Source organism: Rutidosis leptorrhynchoides, chromosome 2 (assembly GCF_046630445.1).
Source record: "Rutidosis leptorrhynchoides isolate AG116_Rl617_1_P2 chromosome 2, CSIRO_AGI_Rlap_v1, whole genome shotgun sequence".
NCBI classification, from domain to species: Eukaryota; Viridiplantae; Streptophyta; class Magnoliopsida; order Asterales; family Asteraceae; genus Rutidosis; species Rutidosis leptorrhynchoides.
Window position 1 is genome coordinate 550,851,500 of NC_092334.1, and position 18,846 is coordinate 550,870,345.

Here is an 18,846-nt window from a genome sequence, read left to right on the forward strand (position 1 = left end):
TTCATTATAACTTACTGATTCTTTTGAGGTAAGAATCAAAAGGTTTCATGCTTTAATCTTTGTAAAAATGGAGTTTTTGTGTTAGTTTTACTAAAGTGTAATTTTGGGTCAAAATTACTTAAATTGATGTTGCTTATACGAAATTCTTGTGGGTTTATGTCCCAAAATATTTGATAAACAAGTTGTGGTTGGTTTTAAGGTCAAATTTGAGTCCAGGAACGAGATTTGGTGATTTTTGGGCGAAACCCGTAAGTAAACTGCTGCTGCTTCTCGATGAACACAACTGTACGGTTGCAGCCTGCAACTGCACGGGTACACTGTGCAACCGTACGGGTACATATGCAACCGTACGAATGCAGTGGTGTTGGTGCAACCGGACATCGAGTGTTCAACCGTACGGATGCATGTGCAACCGTACGGCTGTAGATCAGTACAACATTGTTGTTTAAATTGGCTGTTTTCTAGTCGTTATGCTACTCGCGTGTCTTATGAAATTCGGAATGTAAATTCCGATAATGCATAATTGTTAAGTAGACCTTTTTGTTGTGACACCCCATACAAAATCAACGTGTACGGATCATCAACAACAAGTTCATTACACGGTTACAACACTATATGCTGTTTAAAAACAAGTTTTGTATTCATGAAAAGGTAACGTCTTTACATAACTACGTGACACAAAGGTCATTACAAAGCCATTGTTCAAATGTAACATAAGTTGTGAATGCAAAGTAAAAGTTCCATGATTGAGACATCTCTAAACAATGCAGCGGAAGTCTAACACAGTGAGTCTATAACAGCAAGTCTAACAGCAGAAGCAACAACGTCTAAGTACCTGAGGAATAATATGCTTTAAAATGTCAACACGAATGTTGGTGAGCTATAGTTTTTGTAAACAACGATATAATGTAGACCACAAGATTTCGTATTCAAAACAGTATGAAAAGTATATGCTTGTCCGTGGGCACCCGGTAACTAACTTAACAAAGTAATATAAATATCACCCCCTAAAAGTACACTTGGCGAGTGCGTAAGTTTACGAAGTATTAAACACCCGTTAAATGCTAGCGCGACTAGCCCGAGTGGGGATGTCAAACCCTATGGATCCATATCTAAGATTCGCGTTCACCGGTTAAAAACCAGTGACTAAACGTTACCGTGCTAAGGGAATCTTTGTGCCGTTATATCACCCACACATATATAAAGTTTAAGTACTCGTGTCTAGTATGTTAAAACATAAAAAGCGCATGTATTCTCAGTCCAAAAAATAGTTAAAGTAAAAACGGGAGCTATAACTCACAGTGAATGTGCGGTAAAAGTCGATATGAAAAGTATGCAAGTAGTAAGTCGGTCCGAAAGGTCCTCAACCTAAGTCAAAGGTTACTAAGTCAGTAAATTGTCCCCAAAGATTTAAAAGTACGTAAGTAAAGTCCTAAGCATCATCATCGTCATCATCATTCGTAAAAGATAAGGTAAGTTTTCAACAAGAATAGAGATCGAAACAAAAGGTTGATTTCGAACAGCTGCTACGACCTGTATACAAACTGAAAAGACGCGCGGACAGTGGCCAAGGCTCCGTATGTGAGTCCCCTTACCGCTTTCAAATTTTCAGATCCTAACTCGATGTCGTTTGACCGTGGCGACAGTTCAAGCGCGAGTAGGTGAGAAATTCCAGCACGTCGTTACAAAGGCGTAGTGATTTTCAGAAGGGTATAAATCCTAAACCGTATATCGGATTTAGGAGAATCTTAAACGAAAAGTCATCTACTCGAACCGAACTATCTGGAAATCAACTTGACTACTAATGTTCAATATTAGGGAAAAACATATAAAGATATAACTTGACTACTAATTATTCGATTGTTCAATCTACTAACATTACTACTTCTTGTTTTATCCAATTTGAGATTCACAAGATTTTGATTCTATTAAAATTTATGTGTTTTCTAAAAACATACTGTATAAACTAACCAAATGGTTGTCTGGTTGATTAAATAAAAAAGTATCCACCTTTAATATGGGAACTGTCAAAATACATCAACAATAGTTGAAGACTTTCAGATGCTAATAAGATATTAATTGGCTACGTATTTAGTATAATGTAAATTTGTTACGATCTAAGGAAGATGAAGTAATTGATATACTGAAAGATGACGACGTCGCAATCGGTAAAATACTATGTTTTATTTATTTTGTTTCTATAAAATATTTGTATATGTTTGTGCGATAAATAATGACCAATTAACAAAATTTATGTCTTTTTTTGAACGGCAATTTTTGGCATCGGTGGATCATTTATTTCAACGACCCTCATCATTTGCACGTAACACATACGTTCGGGCGGAAAAAAAATCATGTCTTTTTATTATATAGAGATGGAAGAGGCGATCAAGAAACAAAACAAAAAGGGAAAGAGATTGTGACCTCCGAAGCTTAGCTAGTTTTTTTGGTTAAACTTTATTTATACGAATTTTACATGAATTTTTTCAAATTTTGTATAGACTGTATATGTATGCAATTTTTGTTTTAGAATTTTTTTTCGTTTATCTTATATTTATTTATCGTATGTTCATCTTGATCTTATTTATATATCATTGTTCTTTAACGAATAATATACACTATATATAATAGAAAAAATAATGTGTATGTACATATATCATACCACGTCACTCGTATTATCTACATCATTGTCAAAAAAATTCGATATCAAGTGGGTAAAATACCGAAAAATACCAGTCCCGTACCGGTACCGAAACCGGTACCATATTGAAATTTCGGTACGGTTTCGGTTCTCCATTTTACCCAATTTCGGTACCGGTACTAACTGGTATCGGTACGGTTCGGTACGGTTTCGGTATGTGTAAAAATGGAAACATAACCATCGATATGATGTAGGTAGTTTGAGTTGTTTATTATAAGTGTATGTATATGTATTGAAAATAGCCCGAGGTAGTTTTTTTGAGAAGTGTTCGTTTCACGTATAGTTAGTCCTGCTGGGTTCGTAAGATTTTTTCAAGTTAAACGGTGATCTCGGAAAAATTTAACTCGCACCGAGCGAGAAGATACGACCCGTTATAAATTCGGGTGGAATTAGTTTTTCTTTTATTTTAATAAATGTATATATATATATATATATATATATATATACACTTTTTACTCCTGAAAAAGTGTAAACTTGAGGGGGCCGGTGTGTAAATTTAGCCGAAGTTGAGAGACCGCTTGTAGTGTGAACACAAACTCAAAGCGACAGTTCAAAACAACTTAAACGACAAATTTGAAGTCGTTGCATATCCCAATAACTTATCTTTTATCTTTGCCCAACAATATTTTTAGTGGCCCAATATCAAAGGATTGGCCCAATAATAAAAAGTTAAAGAGCCCAATTCAATTATTCTGGAATTACTTAATCTCCCGCTCACCATGAAACCTAACGCAGTGTAGCCTCTTTAGTTTTTCTTCTTCGCTCATATTTTCATTTTGTTTCCATCAGATCTCAACAGGTGATTCTCAGGTTTAATTTTCATTTCGAAAACTTTCAGGTTTTATTCTAGTTTCTATCCAGCACCTAACACTCTGAATATAATTTCTAGGGTTTAATTGTTAATTTATTTATTGACAACTGCTATTATATTTTAGGTTTATTTCTCATTATCGATCCTTAGGTTAAAATATTACCTGTTTATACGACTGATTTCGCGATTTTAAGTCACAGTATACGATTTCTATGCTACTGAAGGTGATTTGAATGTATGTGTGTGTGTCGTGTATGTACGGTTGGGGTTTAACATAGATAGTTTTCGATTTGTATGATATTAAGGCTGATTTGAATGTGTGTGATATATGATTTTGATTTTACTTTATTATTTATTAACAACTAAAATGATAATTTCAGGTATCAATAGAGGATTTCGTCGTGCAGTTATTAACCACCTTTATTAATCAATAAGATGGGGCTTCAGACGCAACCTTACGGTATACAGGGAATGCTAAAGGAAGGGCACAAACATTTATCTGGATTAGATGAAGCTGTAATTAAGAATATTGATGCTTGTAAACAGCTTTCTACTATTACCAGAACGTCTCTTGGTCCCAATGGTATGCACTTTTATCTGTTTCTTTATGTGTTCTGTAGCTAGTGTATGAAAGTTTGATTGATGATGAATAAATTTATATTTTTGATTTCACTATTTTTTGTTAGATAAACACCTTTGGGAGATCTATTATATTGGCTACGATGTTCAATTTGGATGTAATTAACGAAGATTTGCATGAATTAAGCTAACATGAAAGGATTATTATATTTAGTGTTTGTTCTTTCTTTTATTTTTTCTTTTGAATTACTACTTGTTTAAGTTAACATGGAGTCTATAAAGGGTTCGGGCCTTCGTGTCGGGGCATTCCTGGGCTCAGTCTGGTTTAGTATTAAGGTGATCTTTTTTCATTTGTATTTTTAGTGTTACAACATGAAAGGGTTAATACTTTACTAGTAGATTTGCATCAATTTAAGCTAACATGAAAGGATTATTATCAAGTAGTTTAGTGTTTTTTCTGCCTTTATTTTTGATTTTTAAATTACTAGTACGTGTCTACTTGTTTACAGTGGGTTTTTTTTTTTTCTGTGTTAGGCATGAATAAAATGGTTATTAATCATCTGGACAAGCTATTTGTGACTAGTGATACTGCAACTATCGTTAACGAACTTGAGATTCAGCATCCTGCAGCCAAATTATTGGTATTGGCAGGGAAAGCGCAGCAGGAGGAAATTGGAGATGGAGCCAACCTAGTAGTTTCTTTTGCAGGAGAGCTTCTTCAGGGTGCAGAAGACCTCATTAGGATGGGACTGCATCCCAGTGAAATCATTATTGGATACACAAAAGCAATCAATCAGGTTTGTCAAACTCTAATTACCGTCATTTTATAGTGTTATACTATATATTATCCTTATTATAGAATATACATCTGGCTTCTTAGAGTGGATCTGGATGTGTCGTGTGTTTGCTAAAGGTTCACAATTTGATGTCTTTTTATAGGTTGTTAAGATCTTAGAAGGATTGGTAGAGGAAGGTTCTGACACAATGGATGTGAGGAATAGAGATGAAGTTATTTTAAGAATGAAAGCTGCTGTTGCTAGTAAACAATATGGACAGGAGGATATTCTGTGTCCTCTAATTGCAGATGTAAGTGTCTTCTTGTTGCTCATAACTATTAGGTTGGACTGAGAGTGTGACTGATCTTTATTATTATTGCAGGCATGCATTCAGGTTTGCCCAAAGAATCCAATAAATTTCAATGTTGATAATGTGAGAGTTGCAAAACTTGTGGGTGGAGGTCTGCATAATTGCACAACTGTTAGAGGAATGGTTCTAAAAGGGGATACTGTAGGGAGTATAAAGAGAATAGAGAAGGCAAAGGTGAGTGTTTGTTTATGGATGTTTAAGCAGTTTGAGTACTCTTGATCTTTGCATGTTCATATTCTGTCTTTACATAGTGCATTATTGTCAAATTGTTACCTTTAAGCTCTTTGAGTGCTAGATCTAACAGTTTTTGTGTCAAATAGTGTATTACTAGCCTGCTTATATAAACAAGTGATTTTGTATTTTTTTTTTAATGCCTTACCATTAGGGAGCAGCATGAGTTCTCTGTACCTTAAATTACAAGAGTACACATTTTATAAGAAAGTGAGTTTGATTTGATACCCTTGATGAGCAAGGGAATCGGAATTCTATGGTCTTTAAATTGATACTTTTTACTCACCATGTATATATAGACCTAACGTGCCTTCTAAAAAGTACATAGGGCATAGAAGTGGTACAATGGGTCGATGGGTGAAGTTTTTTTTTGGTCTGGTCTGGAAACACTTTCACTGTCCATATTTTGTTTGAGTTATAATAATATGTCCTTGTGTTATTTGATAAACGTGTTATAGAAACGTCTTACAATAATAACCTTCTTAAGAATGAAGCAATGAAGGATTCATATATAACCCGATGTAATTCATTAGCTCAAATGTGCCACTTGTAATAAAAATGGGATGAGATAGTAGCCACCTATGGTTTTGGCAAATAACAATAAGTTACTGGTTAGTGGATAAGTCATATTATTCTATATTCAGCTGTACGCATGGAGTATTAAGTTGCTTTTCAGAATTCAGACCGAGTATCAGATTGTTCAAGACCCTATCTGGCAAGTTTGAAAATAAATGTAAAACTCATTGGAATGTCCACTTAAGCTACGCATGCGTTCTAACCTAATACCTCATCTATCGTCGTATCATCTGTCATTTGTTTTCTCGTTGCACATAATGTTGAAGCTGAATGTGTTTTATTGTTATATAGGTTGTTGTGATTGCTGGCGGTGTTGATACTACTGCAACTGAGACCAAAGGAACTGTCCTTATTCACAGTGCTGAGCAGGTGTAGTTCATTTACTAGCTACTTAGCATTAATTTTGATGAAATATAGGATGTGATGTATAAGCTGGATTCGCATGCCAAGTATAAAAATGTTTCAGTGGACCATTACTTATTTTATTTACGTTGGTCTTTATACAAAAATGTTACATTGTGATCTTACCTCTAAAAGAACACTTGACGTTGTTGACAAATATGTGTCTTTACCTGTCATTTAACATGGATTTAAGGGTTCTTGAATATTTTACAACTAATATCCATAAATAGGAATACATTATCTTACAGCCCATTGCCCTTAAGCTGGTGTCTATGGTCTACTGTGTGTATATACTACAACTGTGTTTTCATTTTATTTCTTATCTGATTACTAACTGCTGTGACCCTAAAACGCTGTCGTATGTTTGTACTTTACTCTGGTATCCCTTTTTCTAGAAATTGTAATAAACAGCTACTATTTTGTGTATCATCTAGACAGACTTGATACTTCTTGTTGTTTGTTTTTGGAATTCATTATCAGTTCCTTTTTGGACTTGATACTTCTTGTTGTTTGTTTTTGGAATTCATTATCAGTTCCTTTTTGGACTTGATACTTCTTGTTGTTTGTTTTTGGAATTCATTATCAGTTCCTTTTTTTTCCCTAATGAGTAACTGCTTCATTATTTTACTATAGCTTGAAAATTATGCAAAATCTGAAGAAGCAAAGGTTGAAGAGCTCATCAAAGCAGTCGTAGAGTCAGGTGCAAAGGTCATAGTTAGCGGAGCAGCTGTTGGAGAGATGGCTCTACATTTTTGTGAGCGTCACAAGTATGCTTCCTCAAATCCTTCTTTCAAAATAGCATTTCATATTTTAAACCACATCTACTGTTTGTGTATATATATATATATATATATATATATATATATATATATATATATATATATATATATATATATTTTCCGGTGATGTTAAAAGTTAAAACATTTAATTAATTTGTTTTATAAGGTTACTTTAAGGACTAGCTACCTTTTTAACATTTGTGATGCATTTACTTGCAGGGTCATGGTATTGAAAATTGGCTCCAAGTTTGAACTTCGCCGATTCTGTCGAACAACTGGTGCTGTTGCTCTTGTATGTAGAATATGAATTGGTGTCTCGTTGTTGAATATAATGACTTTTATGGAAGGTTTAATTTGGCCGTTGATACTAAATATTATTTATATTTGTTTGTAATTGCAGTTGAAACTTGGGAGCACCGTAAACCCTGATGATCTTGGATATGTTGACTCCATATCAGTTGAGGAGATTGGTGGCGCTAGGGTATGGAAGTGGGAATTTATATATATTTAATAATAATATTTCTTTTGGTTGTTTCTTTCAGGATTAACTTAATTGCTTAAAATATATTCTTTTAGGTAACTGTTGTAAGAAATGAAGAAGGTGGTAATTCGGTGACCACTGTCTTATTGCGAGCAAGTACTGATAGCATATTGGATGATCTGGAAAGGGCTGTTGATGATGGTGTCAATACTTACAAAGTATTATATTTCTCTTTGTCCAAATTTGGCATTTTTGTATTTTTAATTTTTTTTTTCCTTCCCATTGTTGTTAACTCCAATCTTTCTTTGTTTCTGCATCAGGCATTATGCAGGGACAGTCGATTTGTACCTGGGGCTGCAGCTACTGAAATTGAATTAGCCAGGAAACTGAAGGAGTTCTCTTTCACAGAGACCGGGTATTTACTTCCGGCATCATCCAATATATGAATGACGTATTATATTATATTTTGTAATGAAAGTAATGTATTTGACTTTGTTTGTAATGCAGGCTAGATCAGTATGCTATTGCAAAGTTTGCTGAGAGCTTTGAAATGATACCAAAAACTCTGGCTGAAAACGCTGGGCTTAATGCCATGGAGATCATATCTACTTTGTACGCAGAACATGCCGCTGGAAATGTTAAAGTCGGTATCGACTTGGAAGAAGGAGCATGTAAGGATGTTTCAACTATGAAGATCTGGGATCTTTACGTCACCAAGTAAGCATCTTTAGACTTGTATTAATGTTCTGCACCAACGCCATTCGCATGGTGTTTCGGATCATGGTTCTTGTGTCAACTGAATTACTATTCAAGTACTAGTTGCAACCACAACCACCTGGTTGGTTACTGCTAAGGGCTAATTTTTTTGCGATTGTCAGTTTTAAAACTAAAACTTATCAGAAACAATTTTTTGACGCGATCTGCAATGTTACATAATACTCCACAATTTTTATTATAATGACTGCAAAACTTGGATCCATTCTAAGACCTATTATTGCAAATCTAGTTTCTGTTGACACGGTGATAACTATTTTGTTGCAACCACTACCACCTGTTTACTGCTAAGGGCTAAATTTTTTGCTATTATCAATTTTAAAACTAAAATTTAACAGAATTAATTATTTAATTACGCGTCTACATTGTTACATAATACTCCGTATTTTTTATTATAATGACTGCAAAAACTTAGATCCGTTCTATGACCTGTTATTGCAATTGTCATTTACGTCGACACTCTGATGACTATCTATTCACGTGGTCTTACATGTGCACTTATAATCTTTCTAGGTATCACGCGCTTAAGTATGCTGCTGATGCAGTTTGTACCGTCTTACGTGTCGATCAGGTACTTCGCATAATAACCATATAAATTATGTTCTTGTGTATCCTTAAGCTTCTTTTAATGGGGGACATTGCCTTTATTAGTTTGGATGGAGTTTTGTTAGCTCACTTTTCTGGATGTGGCTATAAATGGCTCCTACTATCCTGAATGCTTGCTAGAATATGGGTCAAAAGCAATTCAACAAAATAAGATGGTCAAAATCTAGTGTGTCTGTTTAAGTTGTGAAACGCTTATCCCTGATAAGAATCCCTTTTTAGATTCTGTTGTAGAAGGTGGCCGTTTTGGCCGAATAGCCGGTTTGGTGACTAGCCCGTTCCGTCTCACCCAAAAACGTTTTAAGAGTTGGTCAATGCTAAATTGTATGGTCAAAGTCGGATTGAGTCGGTCAAAGTCAAGGATGGTTAAAGTTGGGTTAAAATTATTAATATTAATATTTTATACTCGGATGTTGTGCCCTATACATATGTTTGAATATATTAAAGTTTGATATATTTAAAAGGGTAAAACCGACCCTCTGGCGGCCCCACACCAACCGGTCCCACGGCCAACATGTGAGAGGACAATTGCGTAACCCATGTTTAAAGGGACATGGGGTTGGGATTGAACTCATGGCCACCGCTTTATGCTGCATGTCCCCCAACCACTAGGCTACCATCATGGGGACAAGTTTGATATATTTATATTTACACACACATATATAACTAAAAGTCAACGTGAGTTAACGTCCGACTCGGTCAACTAGTCGTTCTGAAGTCTCGACCGACTCGTCTCCGTCTCACGACTTTTCCAACCTTGTTTTGAAGGCATAGAATGTAACCAGTATAATTTCTTTTCGTAATGATGTTCAGATAATAATGTCAAAACCAGCTGGTGGGCCAGGTAGGAGAGAGCAACCTGCAGGAATGGATAATGAAGATTAAGATAAAGTTAGGCTACCATGAAGATTTTGGTTGTGTTTTGATTTCTACGAAACTTTCGGTTTAGATGAGTGGGTGGGTGGGTGGTAGTTAAGTTTGAGGTGTGTTTGTATCAAAGATTTGTTTCCAAGGTTTTTATTTCTCGACGTTTGATTTTGTGGTGAAACATGTTTCAAAAATGACAAGAAATATTATGAGGTCAAGCCATGAATCCATGATACCAATTACCCCGCTCCCTAAATTCAACTGACCCGTGATTGATATACTACGATCTGCATAATCAGAGCAATGAGTTTTACTATGAATTTTTTAAGGTATAAAATAAAAGTAATGGGTTCTGATTTTTTTTACTATGAATTTTTTAAGGTATAAAATAAAAGTAATGGGTTTTGATTTTTTTTAAGGCATCCTCAGTGATCTGCCTAATCATCCATGCTACCCTTTACTAGATAATATAGAATAGAATTTTGCTAACGATAGCTTCAGTTGTGTTAACGTCCTTGTTAACGTCATTTAAATTGTTATATATCTTAATAACTGCCATTTTGAAAGTGAATGAAAACTGCTATTTACAATGTTTCAAATTTCAATGCATGTTAATGACGGCCCAGAATGAACTGTAATATGAGGTAGCAAATGCAATTTGTATGCAAGTATTAGTATTCCATCAAAAGAAAATGGCCATTCGTATGATACTTGCGGAGTGTTATAAAGATGTACATATCCGGTCCAATTTGATCCATTAAAAAAATGGCCTTTTTTGTAGGGGGATGATTCTCACACATACTTTTTTGATCCTCACACACCAATTTAAAGAAATGGAGTATTATTAGAAGAGTAAAAGGTTAAAATAGGTGTGTGAGGATCAAAAAAGAGTGTGTTAGAATCATCCCCCTACTTGCAATGTGTTATAAAGAAGTAAATACATGGTTCAATTTGAACGCTTTATGTGATGAAGAAAATAGTTAAGAGGGATGTTAGGGTTGAGGAACGAGTCGTTTTACCTTAAAGGAATCTTGTCTCTTTCATACTCCGTACATGCAGGGTGGAGGATATGCAAGATTGAGTATTATAGCAGTTGATGTGATCAAGAAAACAAAAATCTTTTCGGTTCTTTATATCCTTGATTACCAAGTTGACATGTATGTACATTTTTTTATTTTATTTTTGGCGAAAAAATAAAAATATATATAAATAAGACACTTTTCATCGAAAAGAATGAAAAGGTCAAGATTACATGAAAGAGCTAAGCAACTTGAAAGCACGCTCGCTTGCTAGCCTACACTAATACTTCTAGACCAATATGAAAGAAAAGAACAAAGCAACTTGAAAATATGTGAGCTTTCTTGTCTACACAAATGATTCTAAACTAAATTGATAGATCAAACGCATATCATCATACCAAAAGTGGATGCTCATCTAGAAACATCATGAAAACATGAAGACCAAAACCTTCACACTCAAATGTATTTTGACCATCAGAAGTCAAGAGAGACCAGAGAGGATCATGTTCAAATGCAAACCATGTCCAAAACCCTCATGTATGTACATGGTTTTTGTTTTTGTGTACACATTAATATTCCACTTCACTTAGCAATTAAGGATGACGATGGATCGAATATCAATTGAGTGAAGTCATATCTATATTCATATTTATTTATTCTTTGTTCATCTATATTCAAATTCATTTAATTTCAGTTCATCCATTCATATCCATATACAATAAATTAAGCGGGTTGATGGTTATCCATTAAATATTTAAGAAATGTTATAATATATTCCAAAATATAATAAAAACACAAACATAATATTACAAAAATAAATATAACATGACATAAATTAAAATCTTTTCATCGGAACGTAAAATCTTTATTGAAGATAAACACTAATTGTTAAATTTACTATTAAACAAGATTATGAAAAATTAAACGTGCAATTTGTATGTTTATTAAGTTAGATATACATGTTTTATTGTGAATACACATACTGAATTCATTATTAGGTTGCAAGCATAATGTATGTGTAATGGTAAATACATTTATAATAGTTATTCTGTATGCATATATCTATGTTTATATATTTGTATATTTTTTTGTGGTGTTAATAGATATATTCTTGGATGAGATTTTTCATCCACATCTATTTAGATTCATCTATATCTATATCCATATCCATTTACACATATCCATTATTATTTAAGGTTCTCAAGTTTTAAAACCTGTAGCCTTTAAAAAAGGTTTTAAGACATAAAATGAGCCTCCAAATCCAAGGAACTCACAAATATTACACTTTTGATTCTTGGTGTACAAAACTTCTACATCTGACAAGTTGACACATTCTTTGAGCCTTATACAATCATGCTATATTTTGGGATGTAACAGGATTGTGCATGAAAGTGTTGCAGTATAAACTATAGCCCAAAGTTTATTGTGTGTAAATAACTTTATGTTTGTCTTTTATTATATATATCTTTCAAAAAGATTAGTAATTAGTACTCCAATAGATAGTAATGCTTTTGTCGATGTGTGGTCTGTGTAAGGTGCCACATGAAACCCACTCAAGTTGTGACATGACATCATCGAAATCAATACTATATGATATATGCAATATCAATAATTGAACATTCTTAAATTAAAATATACACTAGCGAGATGGAACTTGGTACATTCCTAATTCCTCGCCACAGCATAACTTAATGTTTAACCCGCTAATCTTTTATTTTGGAAAAAAAGCTATCAAATTAGGTGGACTACCTCTGGCTCTCTCAATCCATAGTTCTATGCCTGGTCAATATGGGTGGATTTATTTGTGAAGCAGTAGTTGAGTGAAATACAAATTCTTTTAGTTTTTTAACTAGCGACATCATACACAAACTAGTAAATGAATAATCTTTCCTATTCAGACTAGCCAGTAAATGTAAAAAAATTTATACGTTACTCAGATGATGACGCAGCCTAACCATGTTATCCATGGCCATTTCTGACCCATTCCATAGCCCGCCCCAAGATACAATGCTAGTGAACTTTAAACCTGTAACTGTGAAGATATCAGGGCCACAACCAAAAAAAAGGCAGTTCTTATTTGACACAATAATAAAACCCAACGATTCTCCAAATTCCATTAAGACATACGAAAGTAGTCTCCAATTCTTAACCATTAATATAATTTTTGAGAACACCACCTTTCAATATCCGAAAAATAAAGAAAGCAAATATGAGTTTCAATCCACTCACACGATTTGAGGCATTTGGGTGTTAAACAAAAAGGGGAGTTCTCGAAAACAACTAAATCTATTATCACGAAACAAGCTCCTCCTCTGCTCCAACAGTTCCTAATCGCAACACCTGCAGACCTGCAAACATGTAATTGTATGATAATAACTGTTTTACCATTATCCTACATTCATTCATATTCTAAGCAGTCTAATCAGTTGTTCCTACTGCATTGCAGTTCTTTTCAGCTTTTCAGCAACTTGCTCCTCAGATAACGGCAAGTAGTAAATGCGAGGAGTTGCTCTTGTCTTTCTGAACAGATCATCCAACGTCATAACCGGTGGGTCCACTTTTTTAGGGAGTGGTGGAGGTGGGGGAAGAGCTGGTTCTTTAAGCTGTGGTGGATGAGACAACGGTGGTGGCGGTGGGAGCGGGAGTGGCGGTGGAGGAGGAAGCTGCTGCTGCTGCTGTGGTGGTGGTTTTGTGGCGGCTGGAGGTGGTGGAGGGAGTGTAGGTGTGGTGGTGTTGACTGGAGTTATAGGAGATGGCAGAGGAGGGTCAGTTCGGCTCTTAACCTCTGCGGGATCCACAAACTCGGCTATGAGAAGAAGTCCTCCGTATACTGGCCATTGAAGGTTGTACACAGCATTGCGAGTCGCTACAGCCTCTTCAACTGATGAATACTGCAATCAAATAGAAAAGTAAAAAAAACAAAACTTAGGGACTTGCAAAACCCAACAACCGAGTTCGAGTCTCAGTGGATATAGTTTGTATATATGCCTAGTTGGTATCATTCTAAGACAAAAGTTTCCCACAATTTCTACTGCGTAACAAAAAGTAGTTCTCCCAAATCGATTTAATTTTAGACCCATGGACAGCTCAAAGATCGAATTCATACATGTCGAAGGTTATTCCAGCTAATGGGTATTTTAGGAATTCGATCCGTGGTAACAGACTACTATTTAGCTATATGCCTAGAAAACGTTTATAACTATAACTGGCTGCATTAAAATAAGTCAATGTGAAGAAGACAGATTTTCATTTGATAGCTTCCAGATTATTTCCCGTGTATTTTAGACTTTAACGCATTTGGGAACCACCCTGGAATAAGATCCATCACTAAGATATACTACATCATATCCGCAAATTAGATTTAGAAAAATATATAGAGCAAAAACAAATTCAGGCAAGTGCTCAAAAATTCAATCGAAATAGATGGAACAATATAATTAAGAACTGTAAACAAGGAATTAACCTATGGCTTAAATCTCTTTCCCAACCTAACGACACGAAAACATCTCGGACTAATTTTCACTACAGTATAATCCATCTACCATAGATCAGAGTATAGTTGTCACCATCAGATGGTAAAAATTACATGTTTCCAATTAAAGATAAGATACTGATTGTCCCACGACTCATGAGTACTACTCAACTAGTAACCTACGTCAACGTCCGAAAGGTAAATTACTTCCCTTAATAATCTATTCTTCTCTTTTTTCGGCCATATACACTAGAAATTCCAATTTATGTTCTACCTCACCCCTAAGAAAAATAAAAAGATAGATGCATGGAACTAAATTAGAATAAAATAGACTACATGTCTAGAAGTACATCATAAAATGATTACTTGTTACAAGTAAAGAGTAAAACCAAAGTACGCAATAATACAAGTATCACATGATAAAACCTCAATGCAAACATGGTTCGTATAACCTAGTCAACAGAAAACCACCTATGATGACGTTGACAAAGAGTTAATAGAATAATCTTACTTTTGTTCACACATTAATACCATAAACATAAACAAAATTGGGGAAAAAGGTACGATGAGAGTATCATAATTTTTCCTACAGTTTAACTATTGTTGGAGAATATAAATTTATGTTGCTGCTGCTTGCTTCATAGCAAAAACCATCATATAAATACACTTGCTTCATAGCAAAAACCATCATACAAATACACACAGGACACAGACAGATACACACAACCACACATGCCATATTCAAACTTCGTAGACTGCGCTTCTAATTATCAATCTTTTTTATCCACACATTGTTCCTAAAAAGGTCATAACACTTGCAACGCAAAGCAAACATGCATAGTAAGCGAGAGAAGGTGCAGTGAACTTACAGTAACATAACAGTGGGTTTTAATATTATCCATCCAGAAGCTAACAATAGTTCCAGTTTTCCCAAGAAGTTCCTGTGCAGCCTTTAAAGTGAATGGGCGAACAAAACGATCAATCCTGAGAGAAGTAGTAGGAGGCTTTGATGACGGAGGAACTGCCAAATTTAGCAACAAAAAAAGAAAAGAAAGAATTAGAGGCCAATTCGATAACTCAAACCACATTTCACATGACAAAAGACAAGCAATCACTCACCAACACGTTCCTTCGGCTCCTCGTTATTAATTGAAAAATTAGATCTCGAAAAGCTGTTCTTCATAGAAGCCTGGAATGCACCCTTGGGTGTCGTAGTTGTTTGCTTCTCAGGGACTTTAACGCCTTCAGAATTCCACTTGCGCTGCCTCTTTACTACCTCGTTATTTGCCACTGCTTCTTTATCTGCCATGTAGTCATGACTCATGAACATGATTTTAAATAATGCCAAGGTAACATACAAGAAGAAAACGAGTATGCCAACAGGCTATAAACCCATCAACAGAACAAATAAAATATTTACTCGTGAATAGATGAGTTTAGGTAATGTAAACCTCTAACAGGTCAAACTAATGGAATATTAACTTGAAGATAATAGGTTAAGCAGGTCAAAACAGTTGAAATTTGCCCAAAAAGTACTTGTGCATAAAACATCATATAGTATCATTTTTCTTAATATTAAAAAATATTATCTAAATGTAGCATTACCGTGATTTCAAAATGGAAGGTCTCCCTCATACAACCCATTTTGACCCATAATGAAGATTGGCCATTTTGACTCATTACCCAATCCACCTTACCTTCAACCACATTTCTCCACCTCCATAGATACACAGCTCAAATTAGACTACAAATAGACTATCTGAACTTTGAAACACAAAAAGTAACCAAAATAACATATTAACGTCACATTATGCTCAACTAATTATCTCTCAACTTCACAAGCACCAGCCAGATAATAAGTATGAAAGTACAAACATACATTTAACATAATTAACACCCGCAAAAATATTATCTACTCCATTAGCATTATCTTCAAACAGGTGAATAAACCAAAGCAGTGAATATATAGATTTGATTAAGAAAGAAATCAGATTAAAGGCAACAATATGCAAAAGATAGAGTTAAAAGACCACAGAAAGAAAGAAAATGAACAAAAGATTATCATTAACATAAAGTTTACCATGAAGCCTTCTTTTTGTAGCTGCAGGAGCAGGATCACTTCTATCATCAATACTTTCAGTATTCTTAGCAGCAGGTACATCCTCAACCATCATATCAAGCGGCTGATTCTCCGTTACAATAGGCACTTCAGATTTCTCACTTGTATCACCAATGGAATCCACTTGTTTACTTTCTAAAGTATCTTCCTCCAATGAATCATCACCAGAACTTCGATCCAAATTTAATTTCTCAGGAGAACCCACATCTCCAATATCATATTCCTCTTCTGTAGTAACTTTGTTCTCATGTGGCTCATCAACCACAACTGATTCTGTTGCAGGCTTAACATCAACTTCCAATTTCATATCATCAGCAATTACATTATCGTTTAGTTCATTCTTTTCAGTAATTGACATACTAGTATCAATAGAAATAGTTTCAGATTTTACTTGGCTGACCTCAACTACCTGGTTACCAATATTCGATGATGGCTTGGACTCCACGTCCTGTTGCTGCAAATTTGAGACTTCCTCCTTGTTCATTTCAACCTTTTCCGACTCTTCAGATACCATCACCTCACTTACTATAACAGAATTCTCCACAGAAACCTCTCGAACTACCTCACAACCCTCGGCGTTCGTAGAACCAGTGCCATATTCCTCTTTTGTAACCATCTTTGAGTCGGATGACTGAGATCCATCGTCAAGATTAACGCTATCCTGATTTTCACTACCCAAATTTTCTGCCATGTTATTTTTCTCCAAGCTCTCATTAATATCCAACTTTTCGGTCATGCTATCTTTCCCAGTGGCCTCAATAACCGGCTCTAAAGCTGCATCTTCAGAAGATACCTTGGTTTGGTCATTATCATTCATGTTACCATTATCATGAGTTTGGTTAGCCTCTTCCAGTTCAAGACGAATAGCTTCGTCCAACCTCTTAATGAGTTCATCTTTCAACCCTTTGGTCACTAGATTCCGTTTCTTGAGCTCTTCTTTCAGCTCAGTCACTTTCCACTGATCAAGAGAACGATTTTCGAGAACAACATACGGCGAAGACATCTTATCGCTATCCGATTCTCAAACCTAGTATAAAATATCAAAGTTAATGGGTCAAACCACAAGTTTCTTAATGTAGTACATAAATTTCATTTCCATGACCATATTTAGATATACAGCAGTAAACTTGTAAATTTTATAAAAGTAAATCACATTAGAATGTATCAACTTTACTTATTTTGCATTGTATGGATTAAACAAATAAAAGCCCTTTTGTATTTACCCAGTGGACTCTTAATCAGGTGACAGATTTTTATACAATATAGCAGCCATATACAATGCATATCATATCATCATAACCGGTGCGACACCACCAGTTTACGTGTTACAAATTGCAGCATACATACATTAGTAATATTTGAAAGTTTTATAGATACAATAGGAGTACATGACCTTTTTCCAGTATATTCAATAGCATAAAATGTAATGCTAAATACATTGATATGTAACTTATATAGAGGACATATACAGTAATAGGTGTTCAGTATAAAAAAACATAGTAATAGTTACACATTACACATGTACATTATACTAGTGTATCAAAAATGTGTATAAAAATATATATATAAAAAAATCAATGACATCAATCTCCATAACATATCAATCTAATAGAGACGATTATAAACGATGCAATAAAATTAATTTCTATAGACTACTCACAGTGGTGTTTGATGGAAGTAGCTATTCAGACACTTTAATCGGCAGAAGTATAATAAAAGATGAAACCCTAAAATCAACAGCACAGAGTCAAATTCATAAGGTGGATAACTATTTATAACATCGAAACTGCAAAATTAACAACACGAAAGCAAAATTGTAAGCAAAGGTCCCTGCAAATAACAAAATTAAACAAGGAGAACGATGAGAAAATTAAAAGATATCGAAATCGTTAGGGTTGAAATAAATTTGGGGGTGGAAGAAACCCTGGGGATGTGAAAATGTAGGTATGTTCTAGGAGGGGGGTAATCGGGTGCGTATTTAATTAGAGAATGGATGAAAATAAATAGCCCTATTTTATTTTTATTTAATTAATTAATTAATTAATTAATAGATTTATTAAATTTAAAGTAGGGTTTCTCCTGTACGATGATTTTTTTTTTTTTCTTCCAAAAAAAAGAAAAAAAATTATATAACGAAAGAAAGTTTATCAAAAGAATGAAACCTCCTTTAACATACAAACCAAAAAATAAGCAAAACTAGACAAAACCTAAAAAGAGGTCGCAAAAACAACTACAACTACAAAGACCTACAAAACATAACATAGAAAAAAGACAAAACGAAATGAA

The 18,846-nt window shown here is 34.5% G+C and overlaps 2 protein-coding genes across 3 annotated transcripts; one reads left to right on the plus strand and one right to left on the minus strand.

The window, feature by feature from the left end:
- Positions 1-3,905: 3,905 nt before the first annotated feature.
- Positions 3,906-10,388, plus strand: LOC139893060 (T-complex protein 1 subunit theta-like). 2 transcript variants are annotated; one of them, XR_011774320.1, is made up of 14 exons: positions 3,906-4,095; positions 4,626-4,888; positions 5,031-5,177; positions 5,250-5,411; positions 6,336-6,413; positions 7,080-7,213; positions 7,445-7,517; positions 7,626-7,706; positions 7,802-7,924; positions 8,027-8,121; positions 8,214-8,423; positions 8,994-9,051; positions 9,897-10,279; positions 10,332-10,388. XR_011774320.1 is itself a non-coding variant. In XM_071876195.1 (13 exons), the coding sequence occupies exons 1-13, from the start codon at positions 3,948-3,950 to the stop codon at positions 9,966-9,968; spliced, it is 1,644 nt and encodes a 547-aa protein (XP_071732296.1). In that variant the 5' UTR covers positions 3,906-3,947; the 3' UTR covers positions 9,969-10,295. The 2 variants fall into 2 exon arrangements, 1 of the variants encoding a protein (XP_071732296.1); XM_071876195.1 differs by lacking the exon at positions 10,332-10,388 and having other exon boundaries at positions 9,897-10,295.
- A 2,654-nt stretch (positions 10,389-13,042) lies between these two features.
- LOC139893061 (uncharacterized) lies at positions 13,043-18,512 on the minus strand. Its single transcript, XM_071876196.1, has 6 exons — positions 18,221-18,512; positions 16,522-17,587; positions 15,561-15,743; positions 15,311-15,462; positions 13,406-13,860; positions 13,043-13,317 (listed from the first exon to the last, which is right to left on the minus strand). The coding sequence occupies exons 2-6, from the start codon at positions 17,561-17,563 to the stop codon at positions 13,122-13,124; spliced, it is 2,028 nt and encodes a 675-aa protein (XP_071732297.1). The 5' UTR covers positions 17,564-17,587; positions 18,221-18,512; the 3' UTR covers positions 13,043-13,121.
- Positions 18,513-18,846: the final 334 nt, after the last annotated feature.

Coding starts and splice junctions, on each gene's coding strand:
- LOC139893061 (XM_071876196.1), bottom strand. CDS start 17,563: ATGTCTTCGCCGTATGTTGTTCTCGAAAATCGTTCTCTTGATCAGTGG. Junction 15,463..15,560: donor GGAGCCGAAGGAACGTGTTG/GTGAGTGATTGC, acceptor TAAATTTGGCAG/TTCCTCCGTCATCAAAGCCT. Junction 13,318..13,405: donor CTGAAAAGAACTGCAATGCA/GTAGGAACAACT, acceptor ACATGTTTGCAG/GTCTGCAGGTGTTGCGATTA.
- LOC139893060 (XM_071876195.1), top strand. CDS start 3,948: ATGGGGCTTCAGACGCAACCTTACGGTATACAGGGAATGCTAAAGGAA. Junction 5,412..6,335: donor AGAGAATAGAGAAGGCAAAG/GTGAGTGTTTGT, acceptor ATTGTTATATAG/GTTGTTGTGATTGCTGGCGG. Junction 6,414..7,079: donor TTATTCACAGTGCTGAGCAG/GTGTAGTTCATT, acceptor ATTTTACTATAG/CTTGAAAATTATGCAAAATC.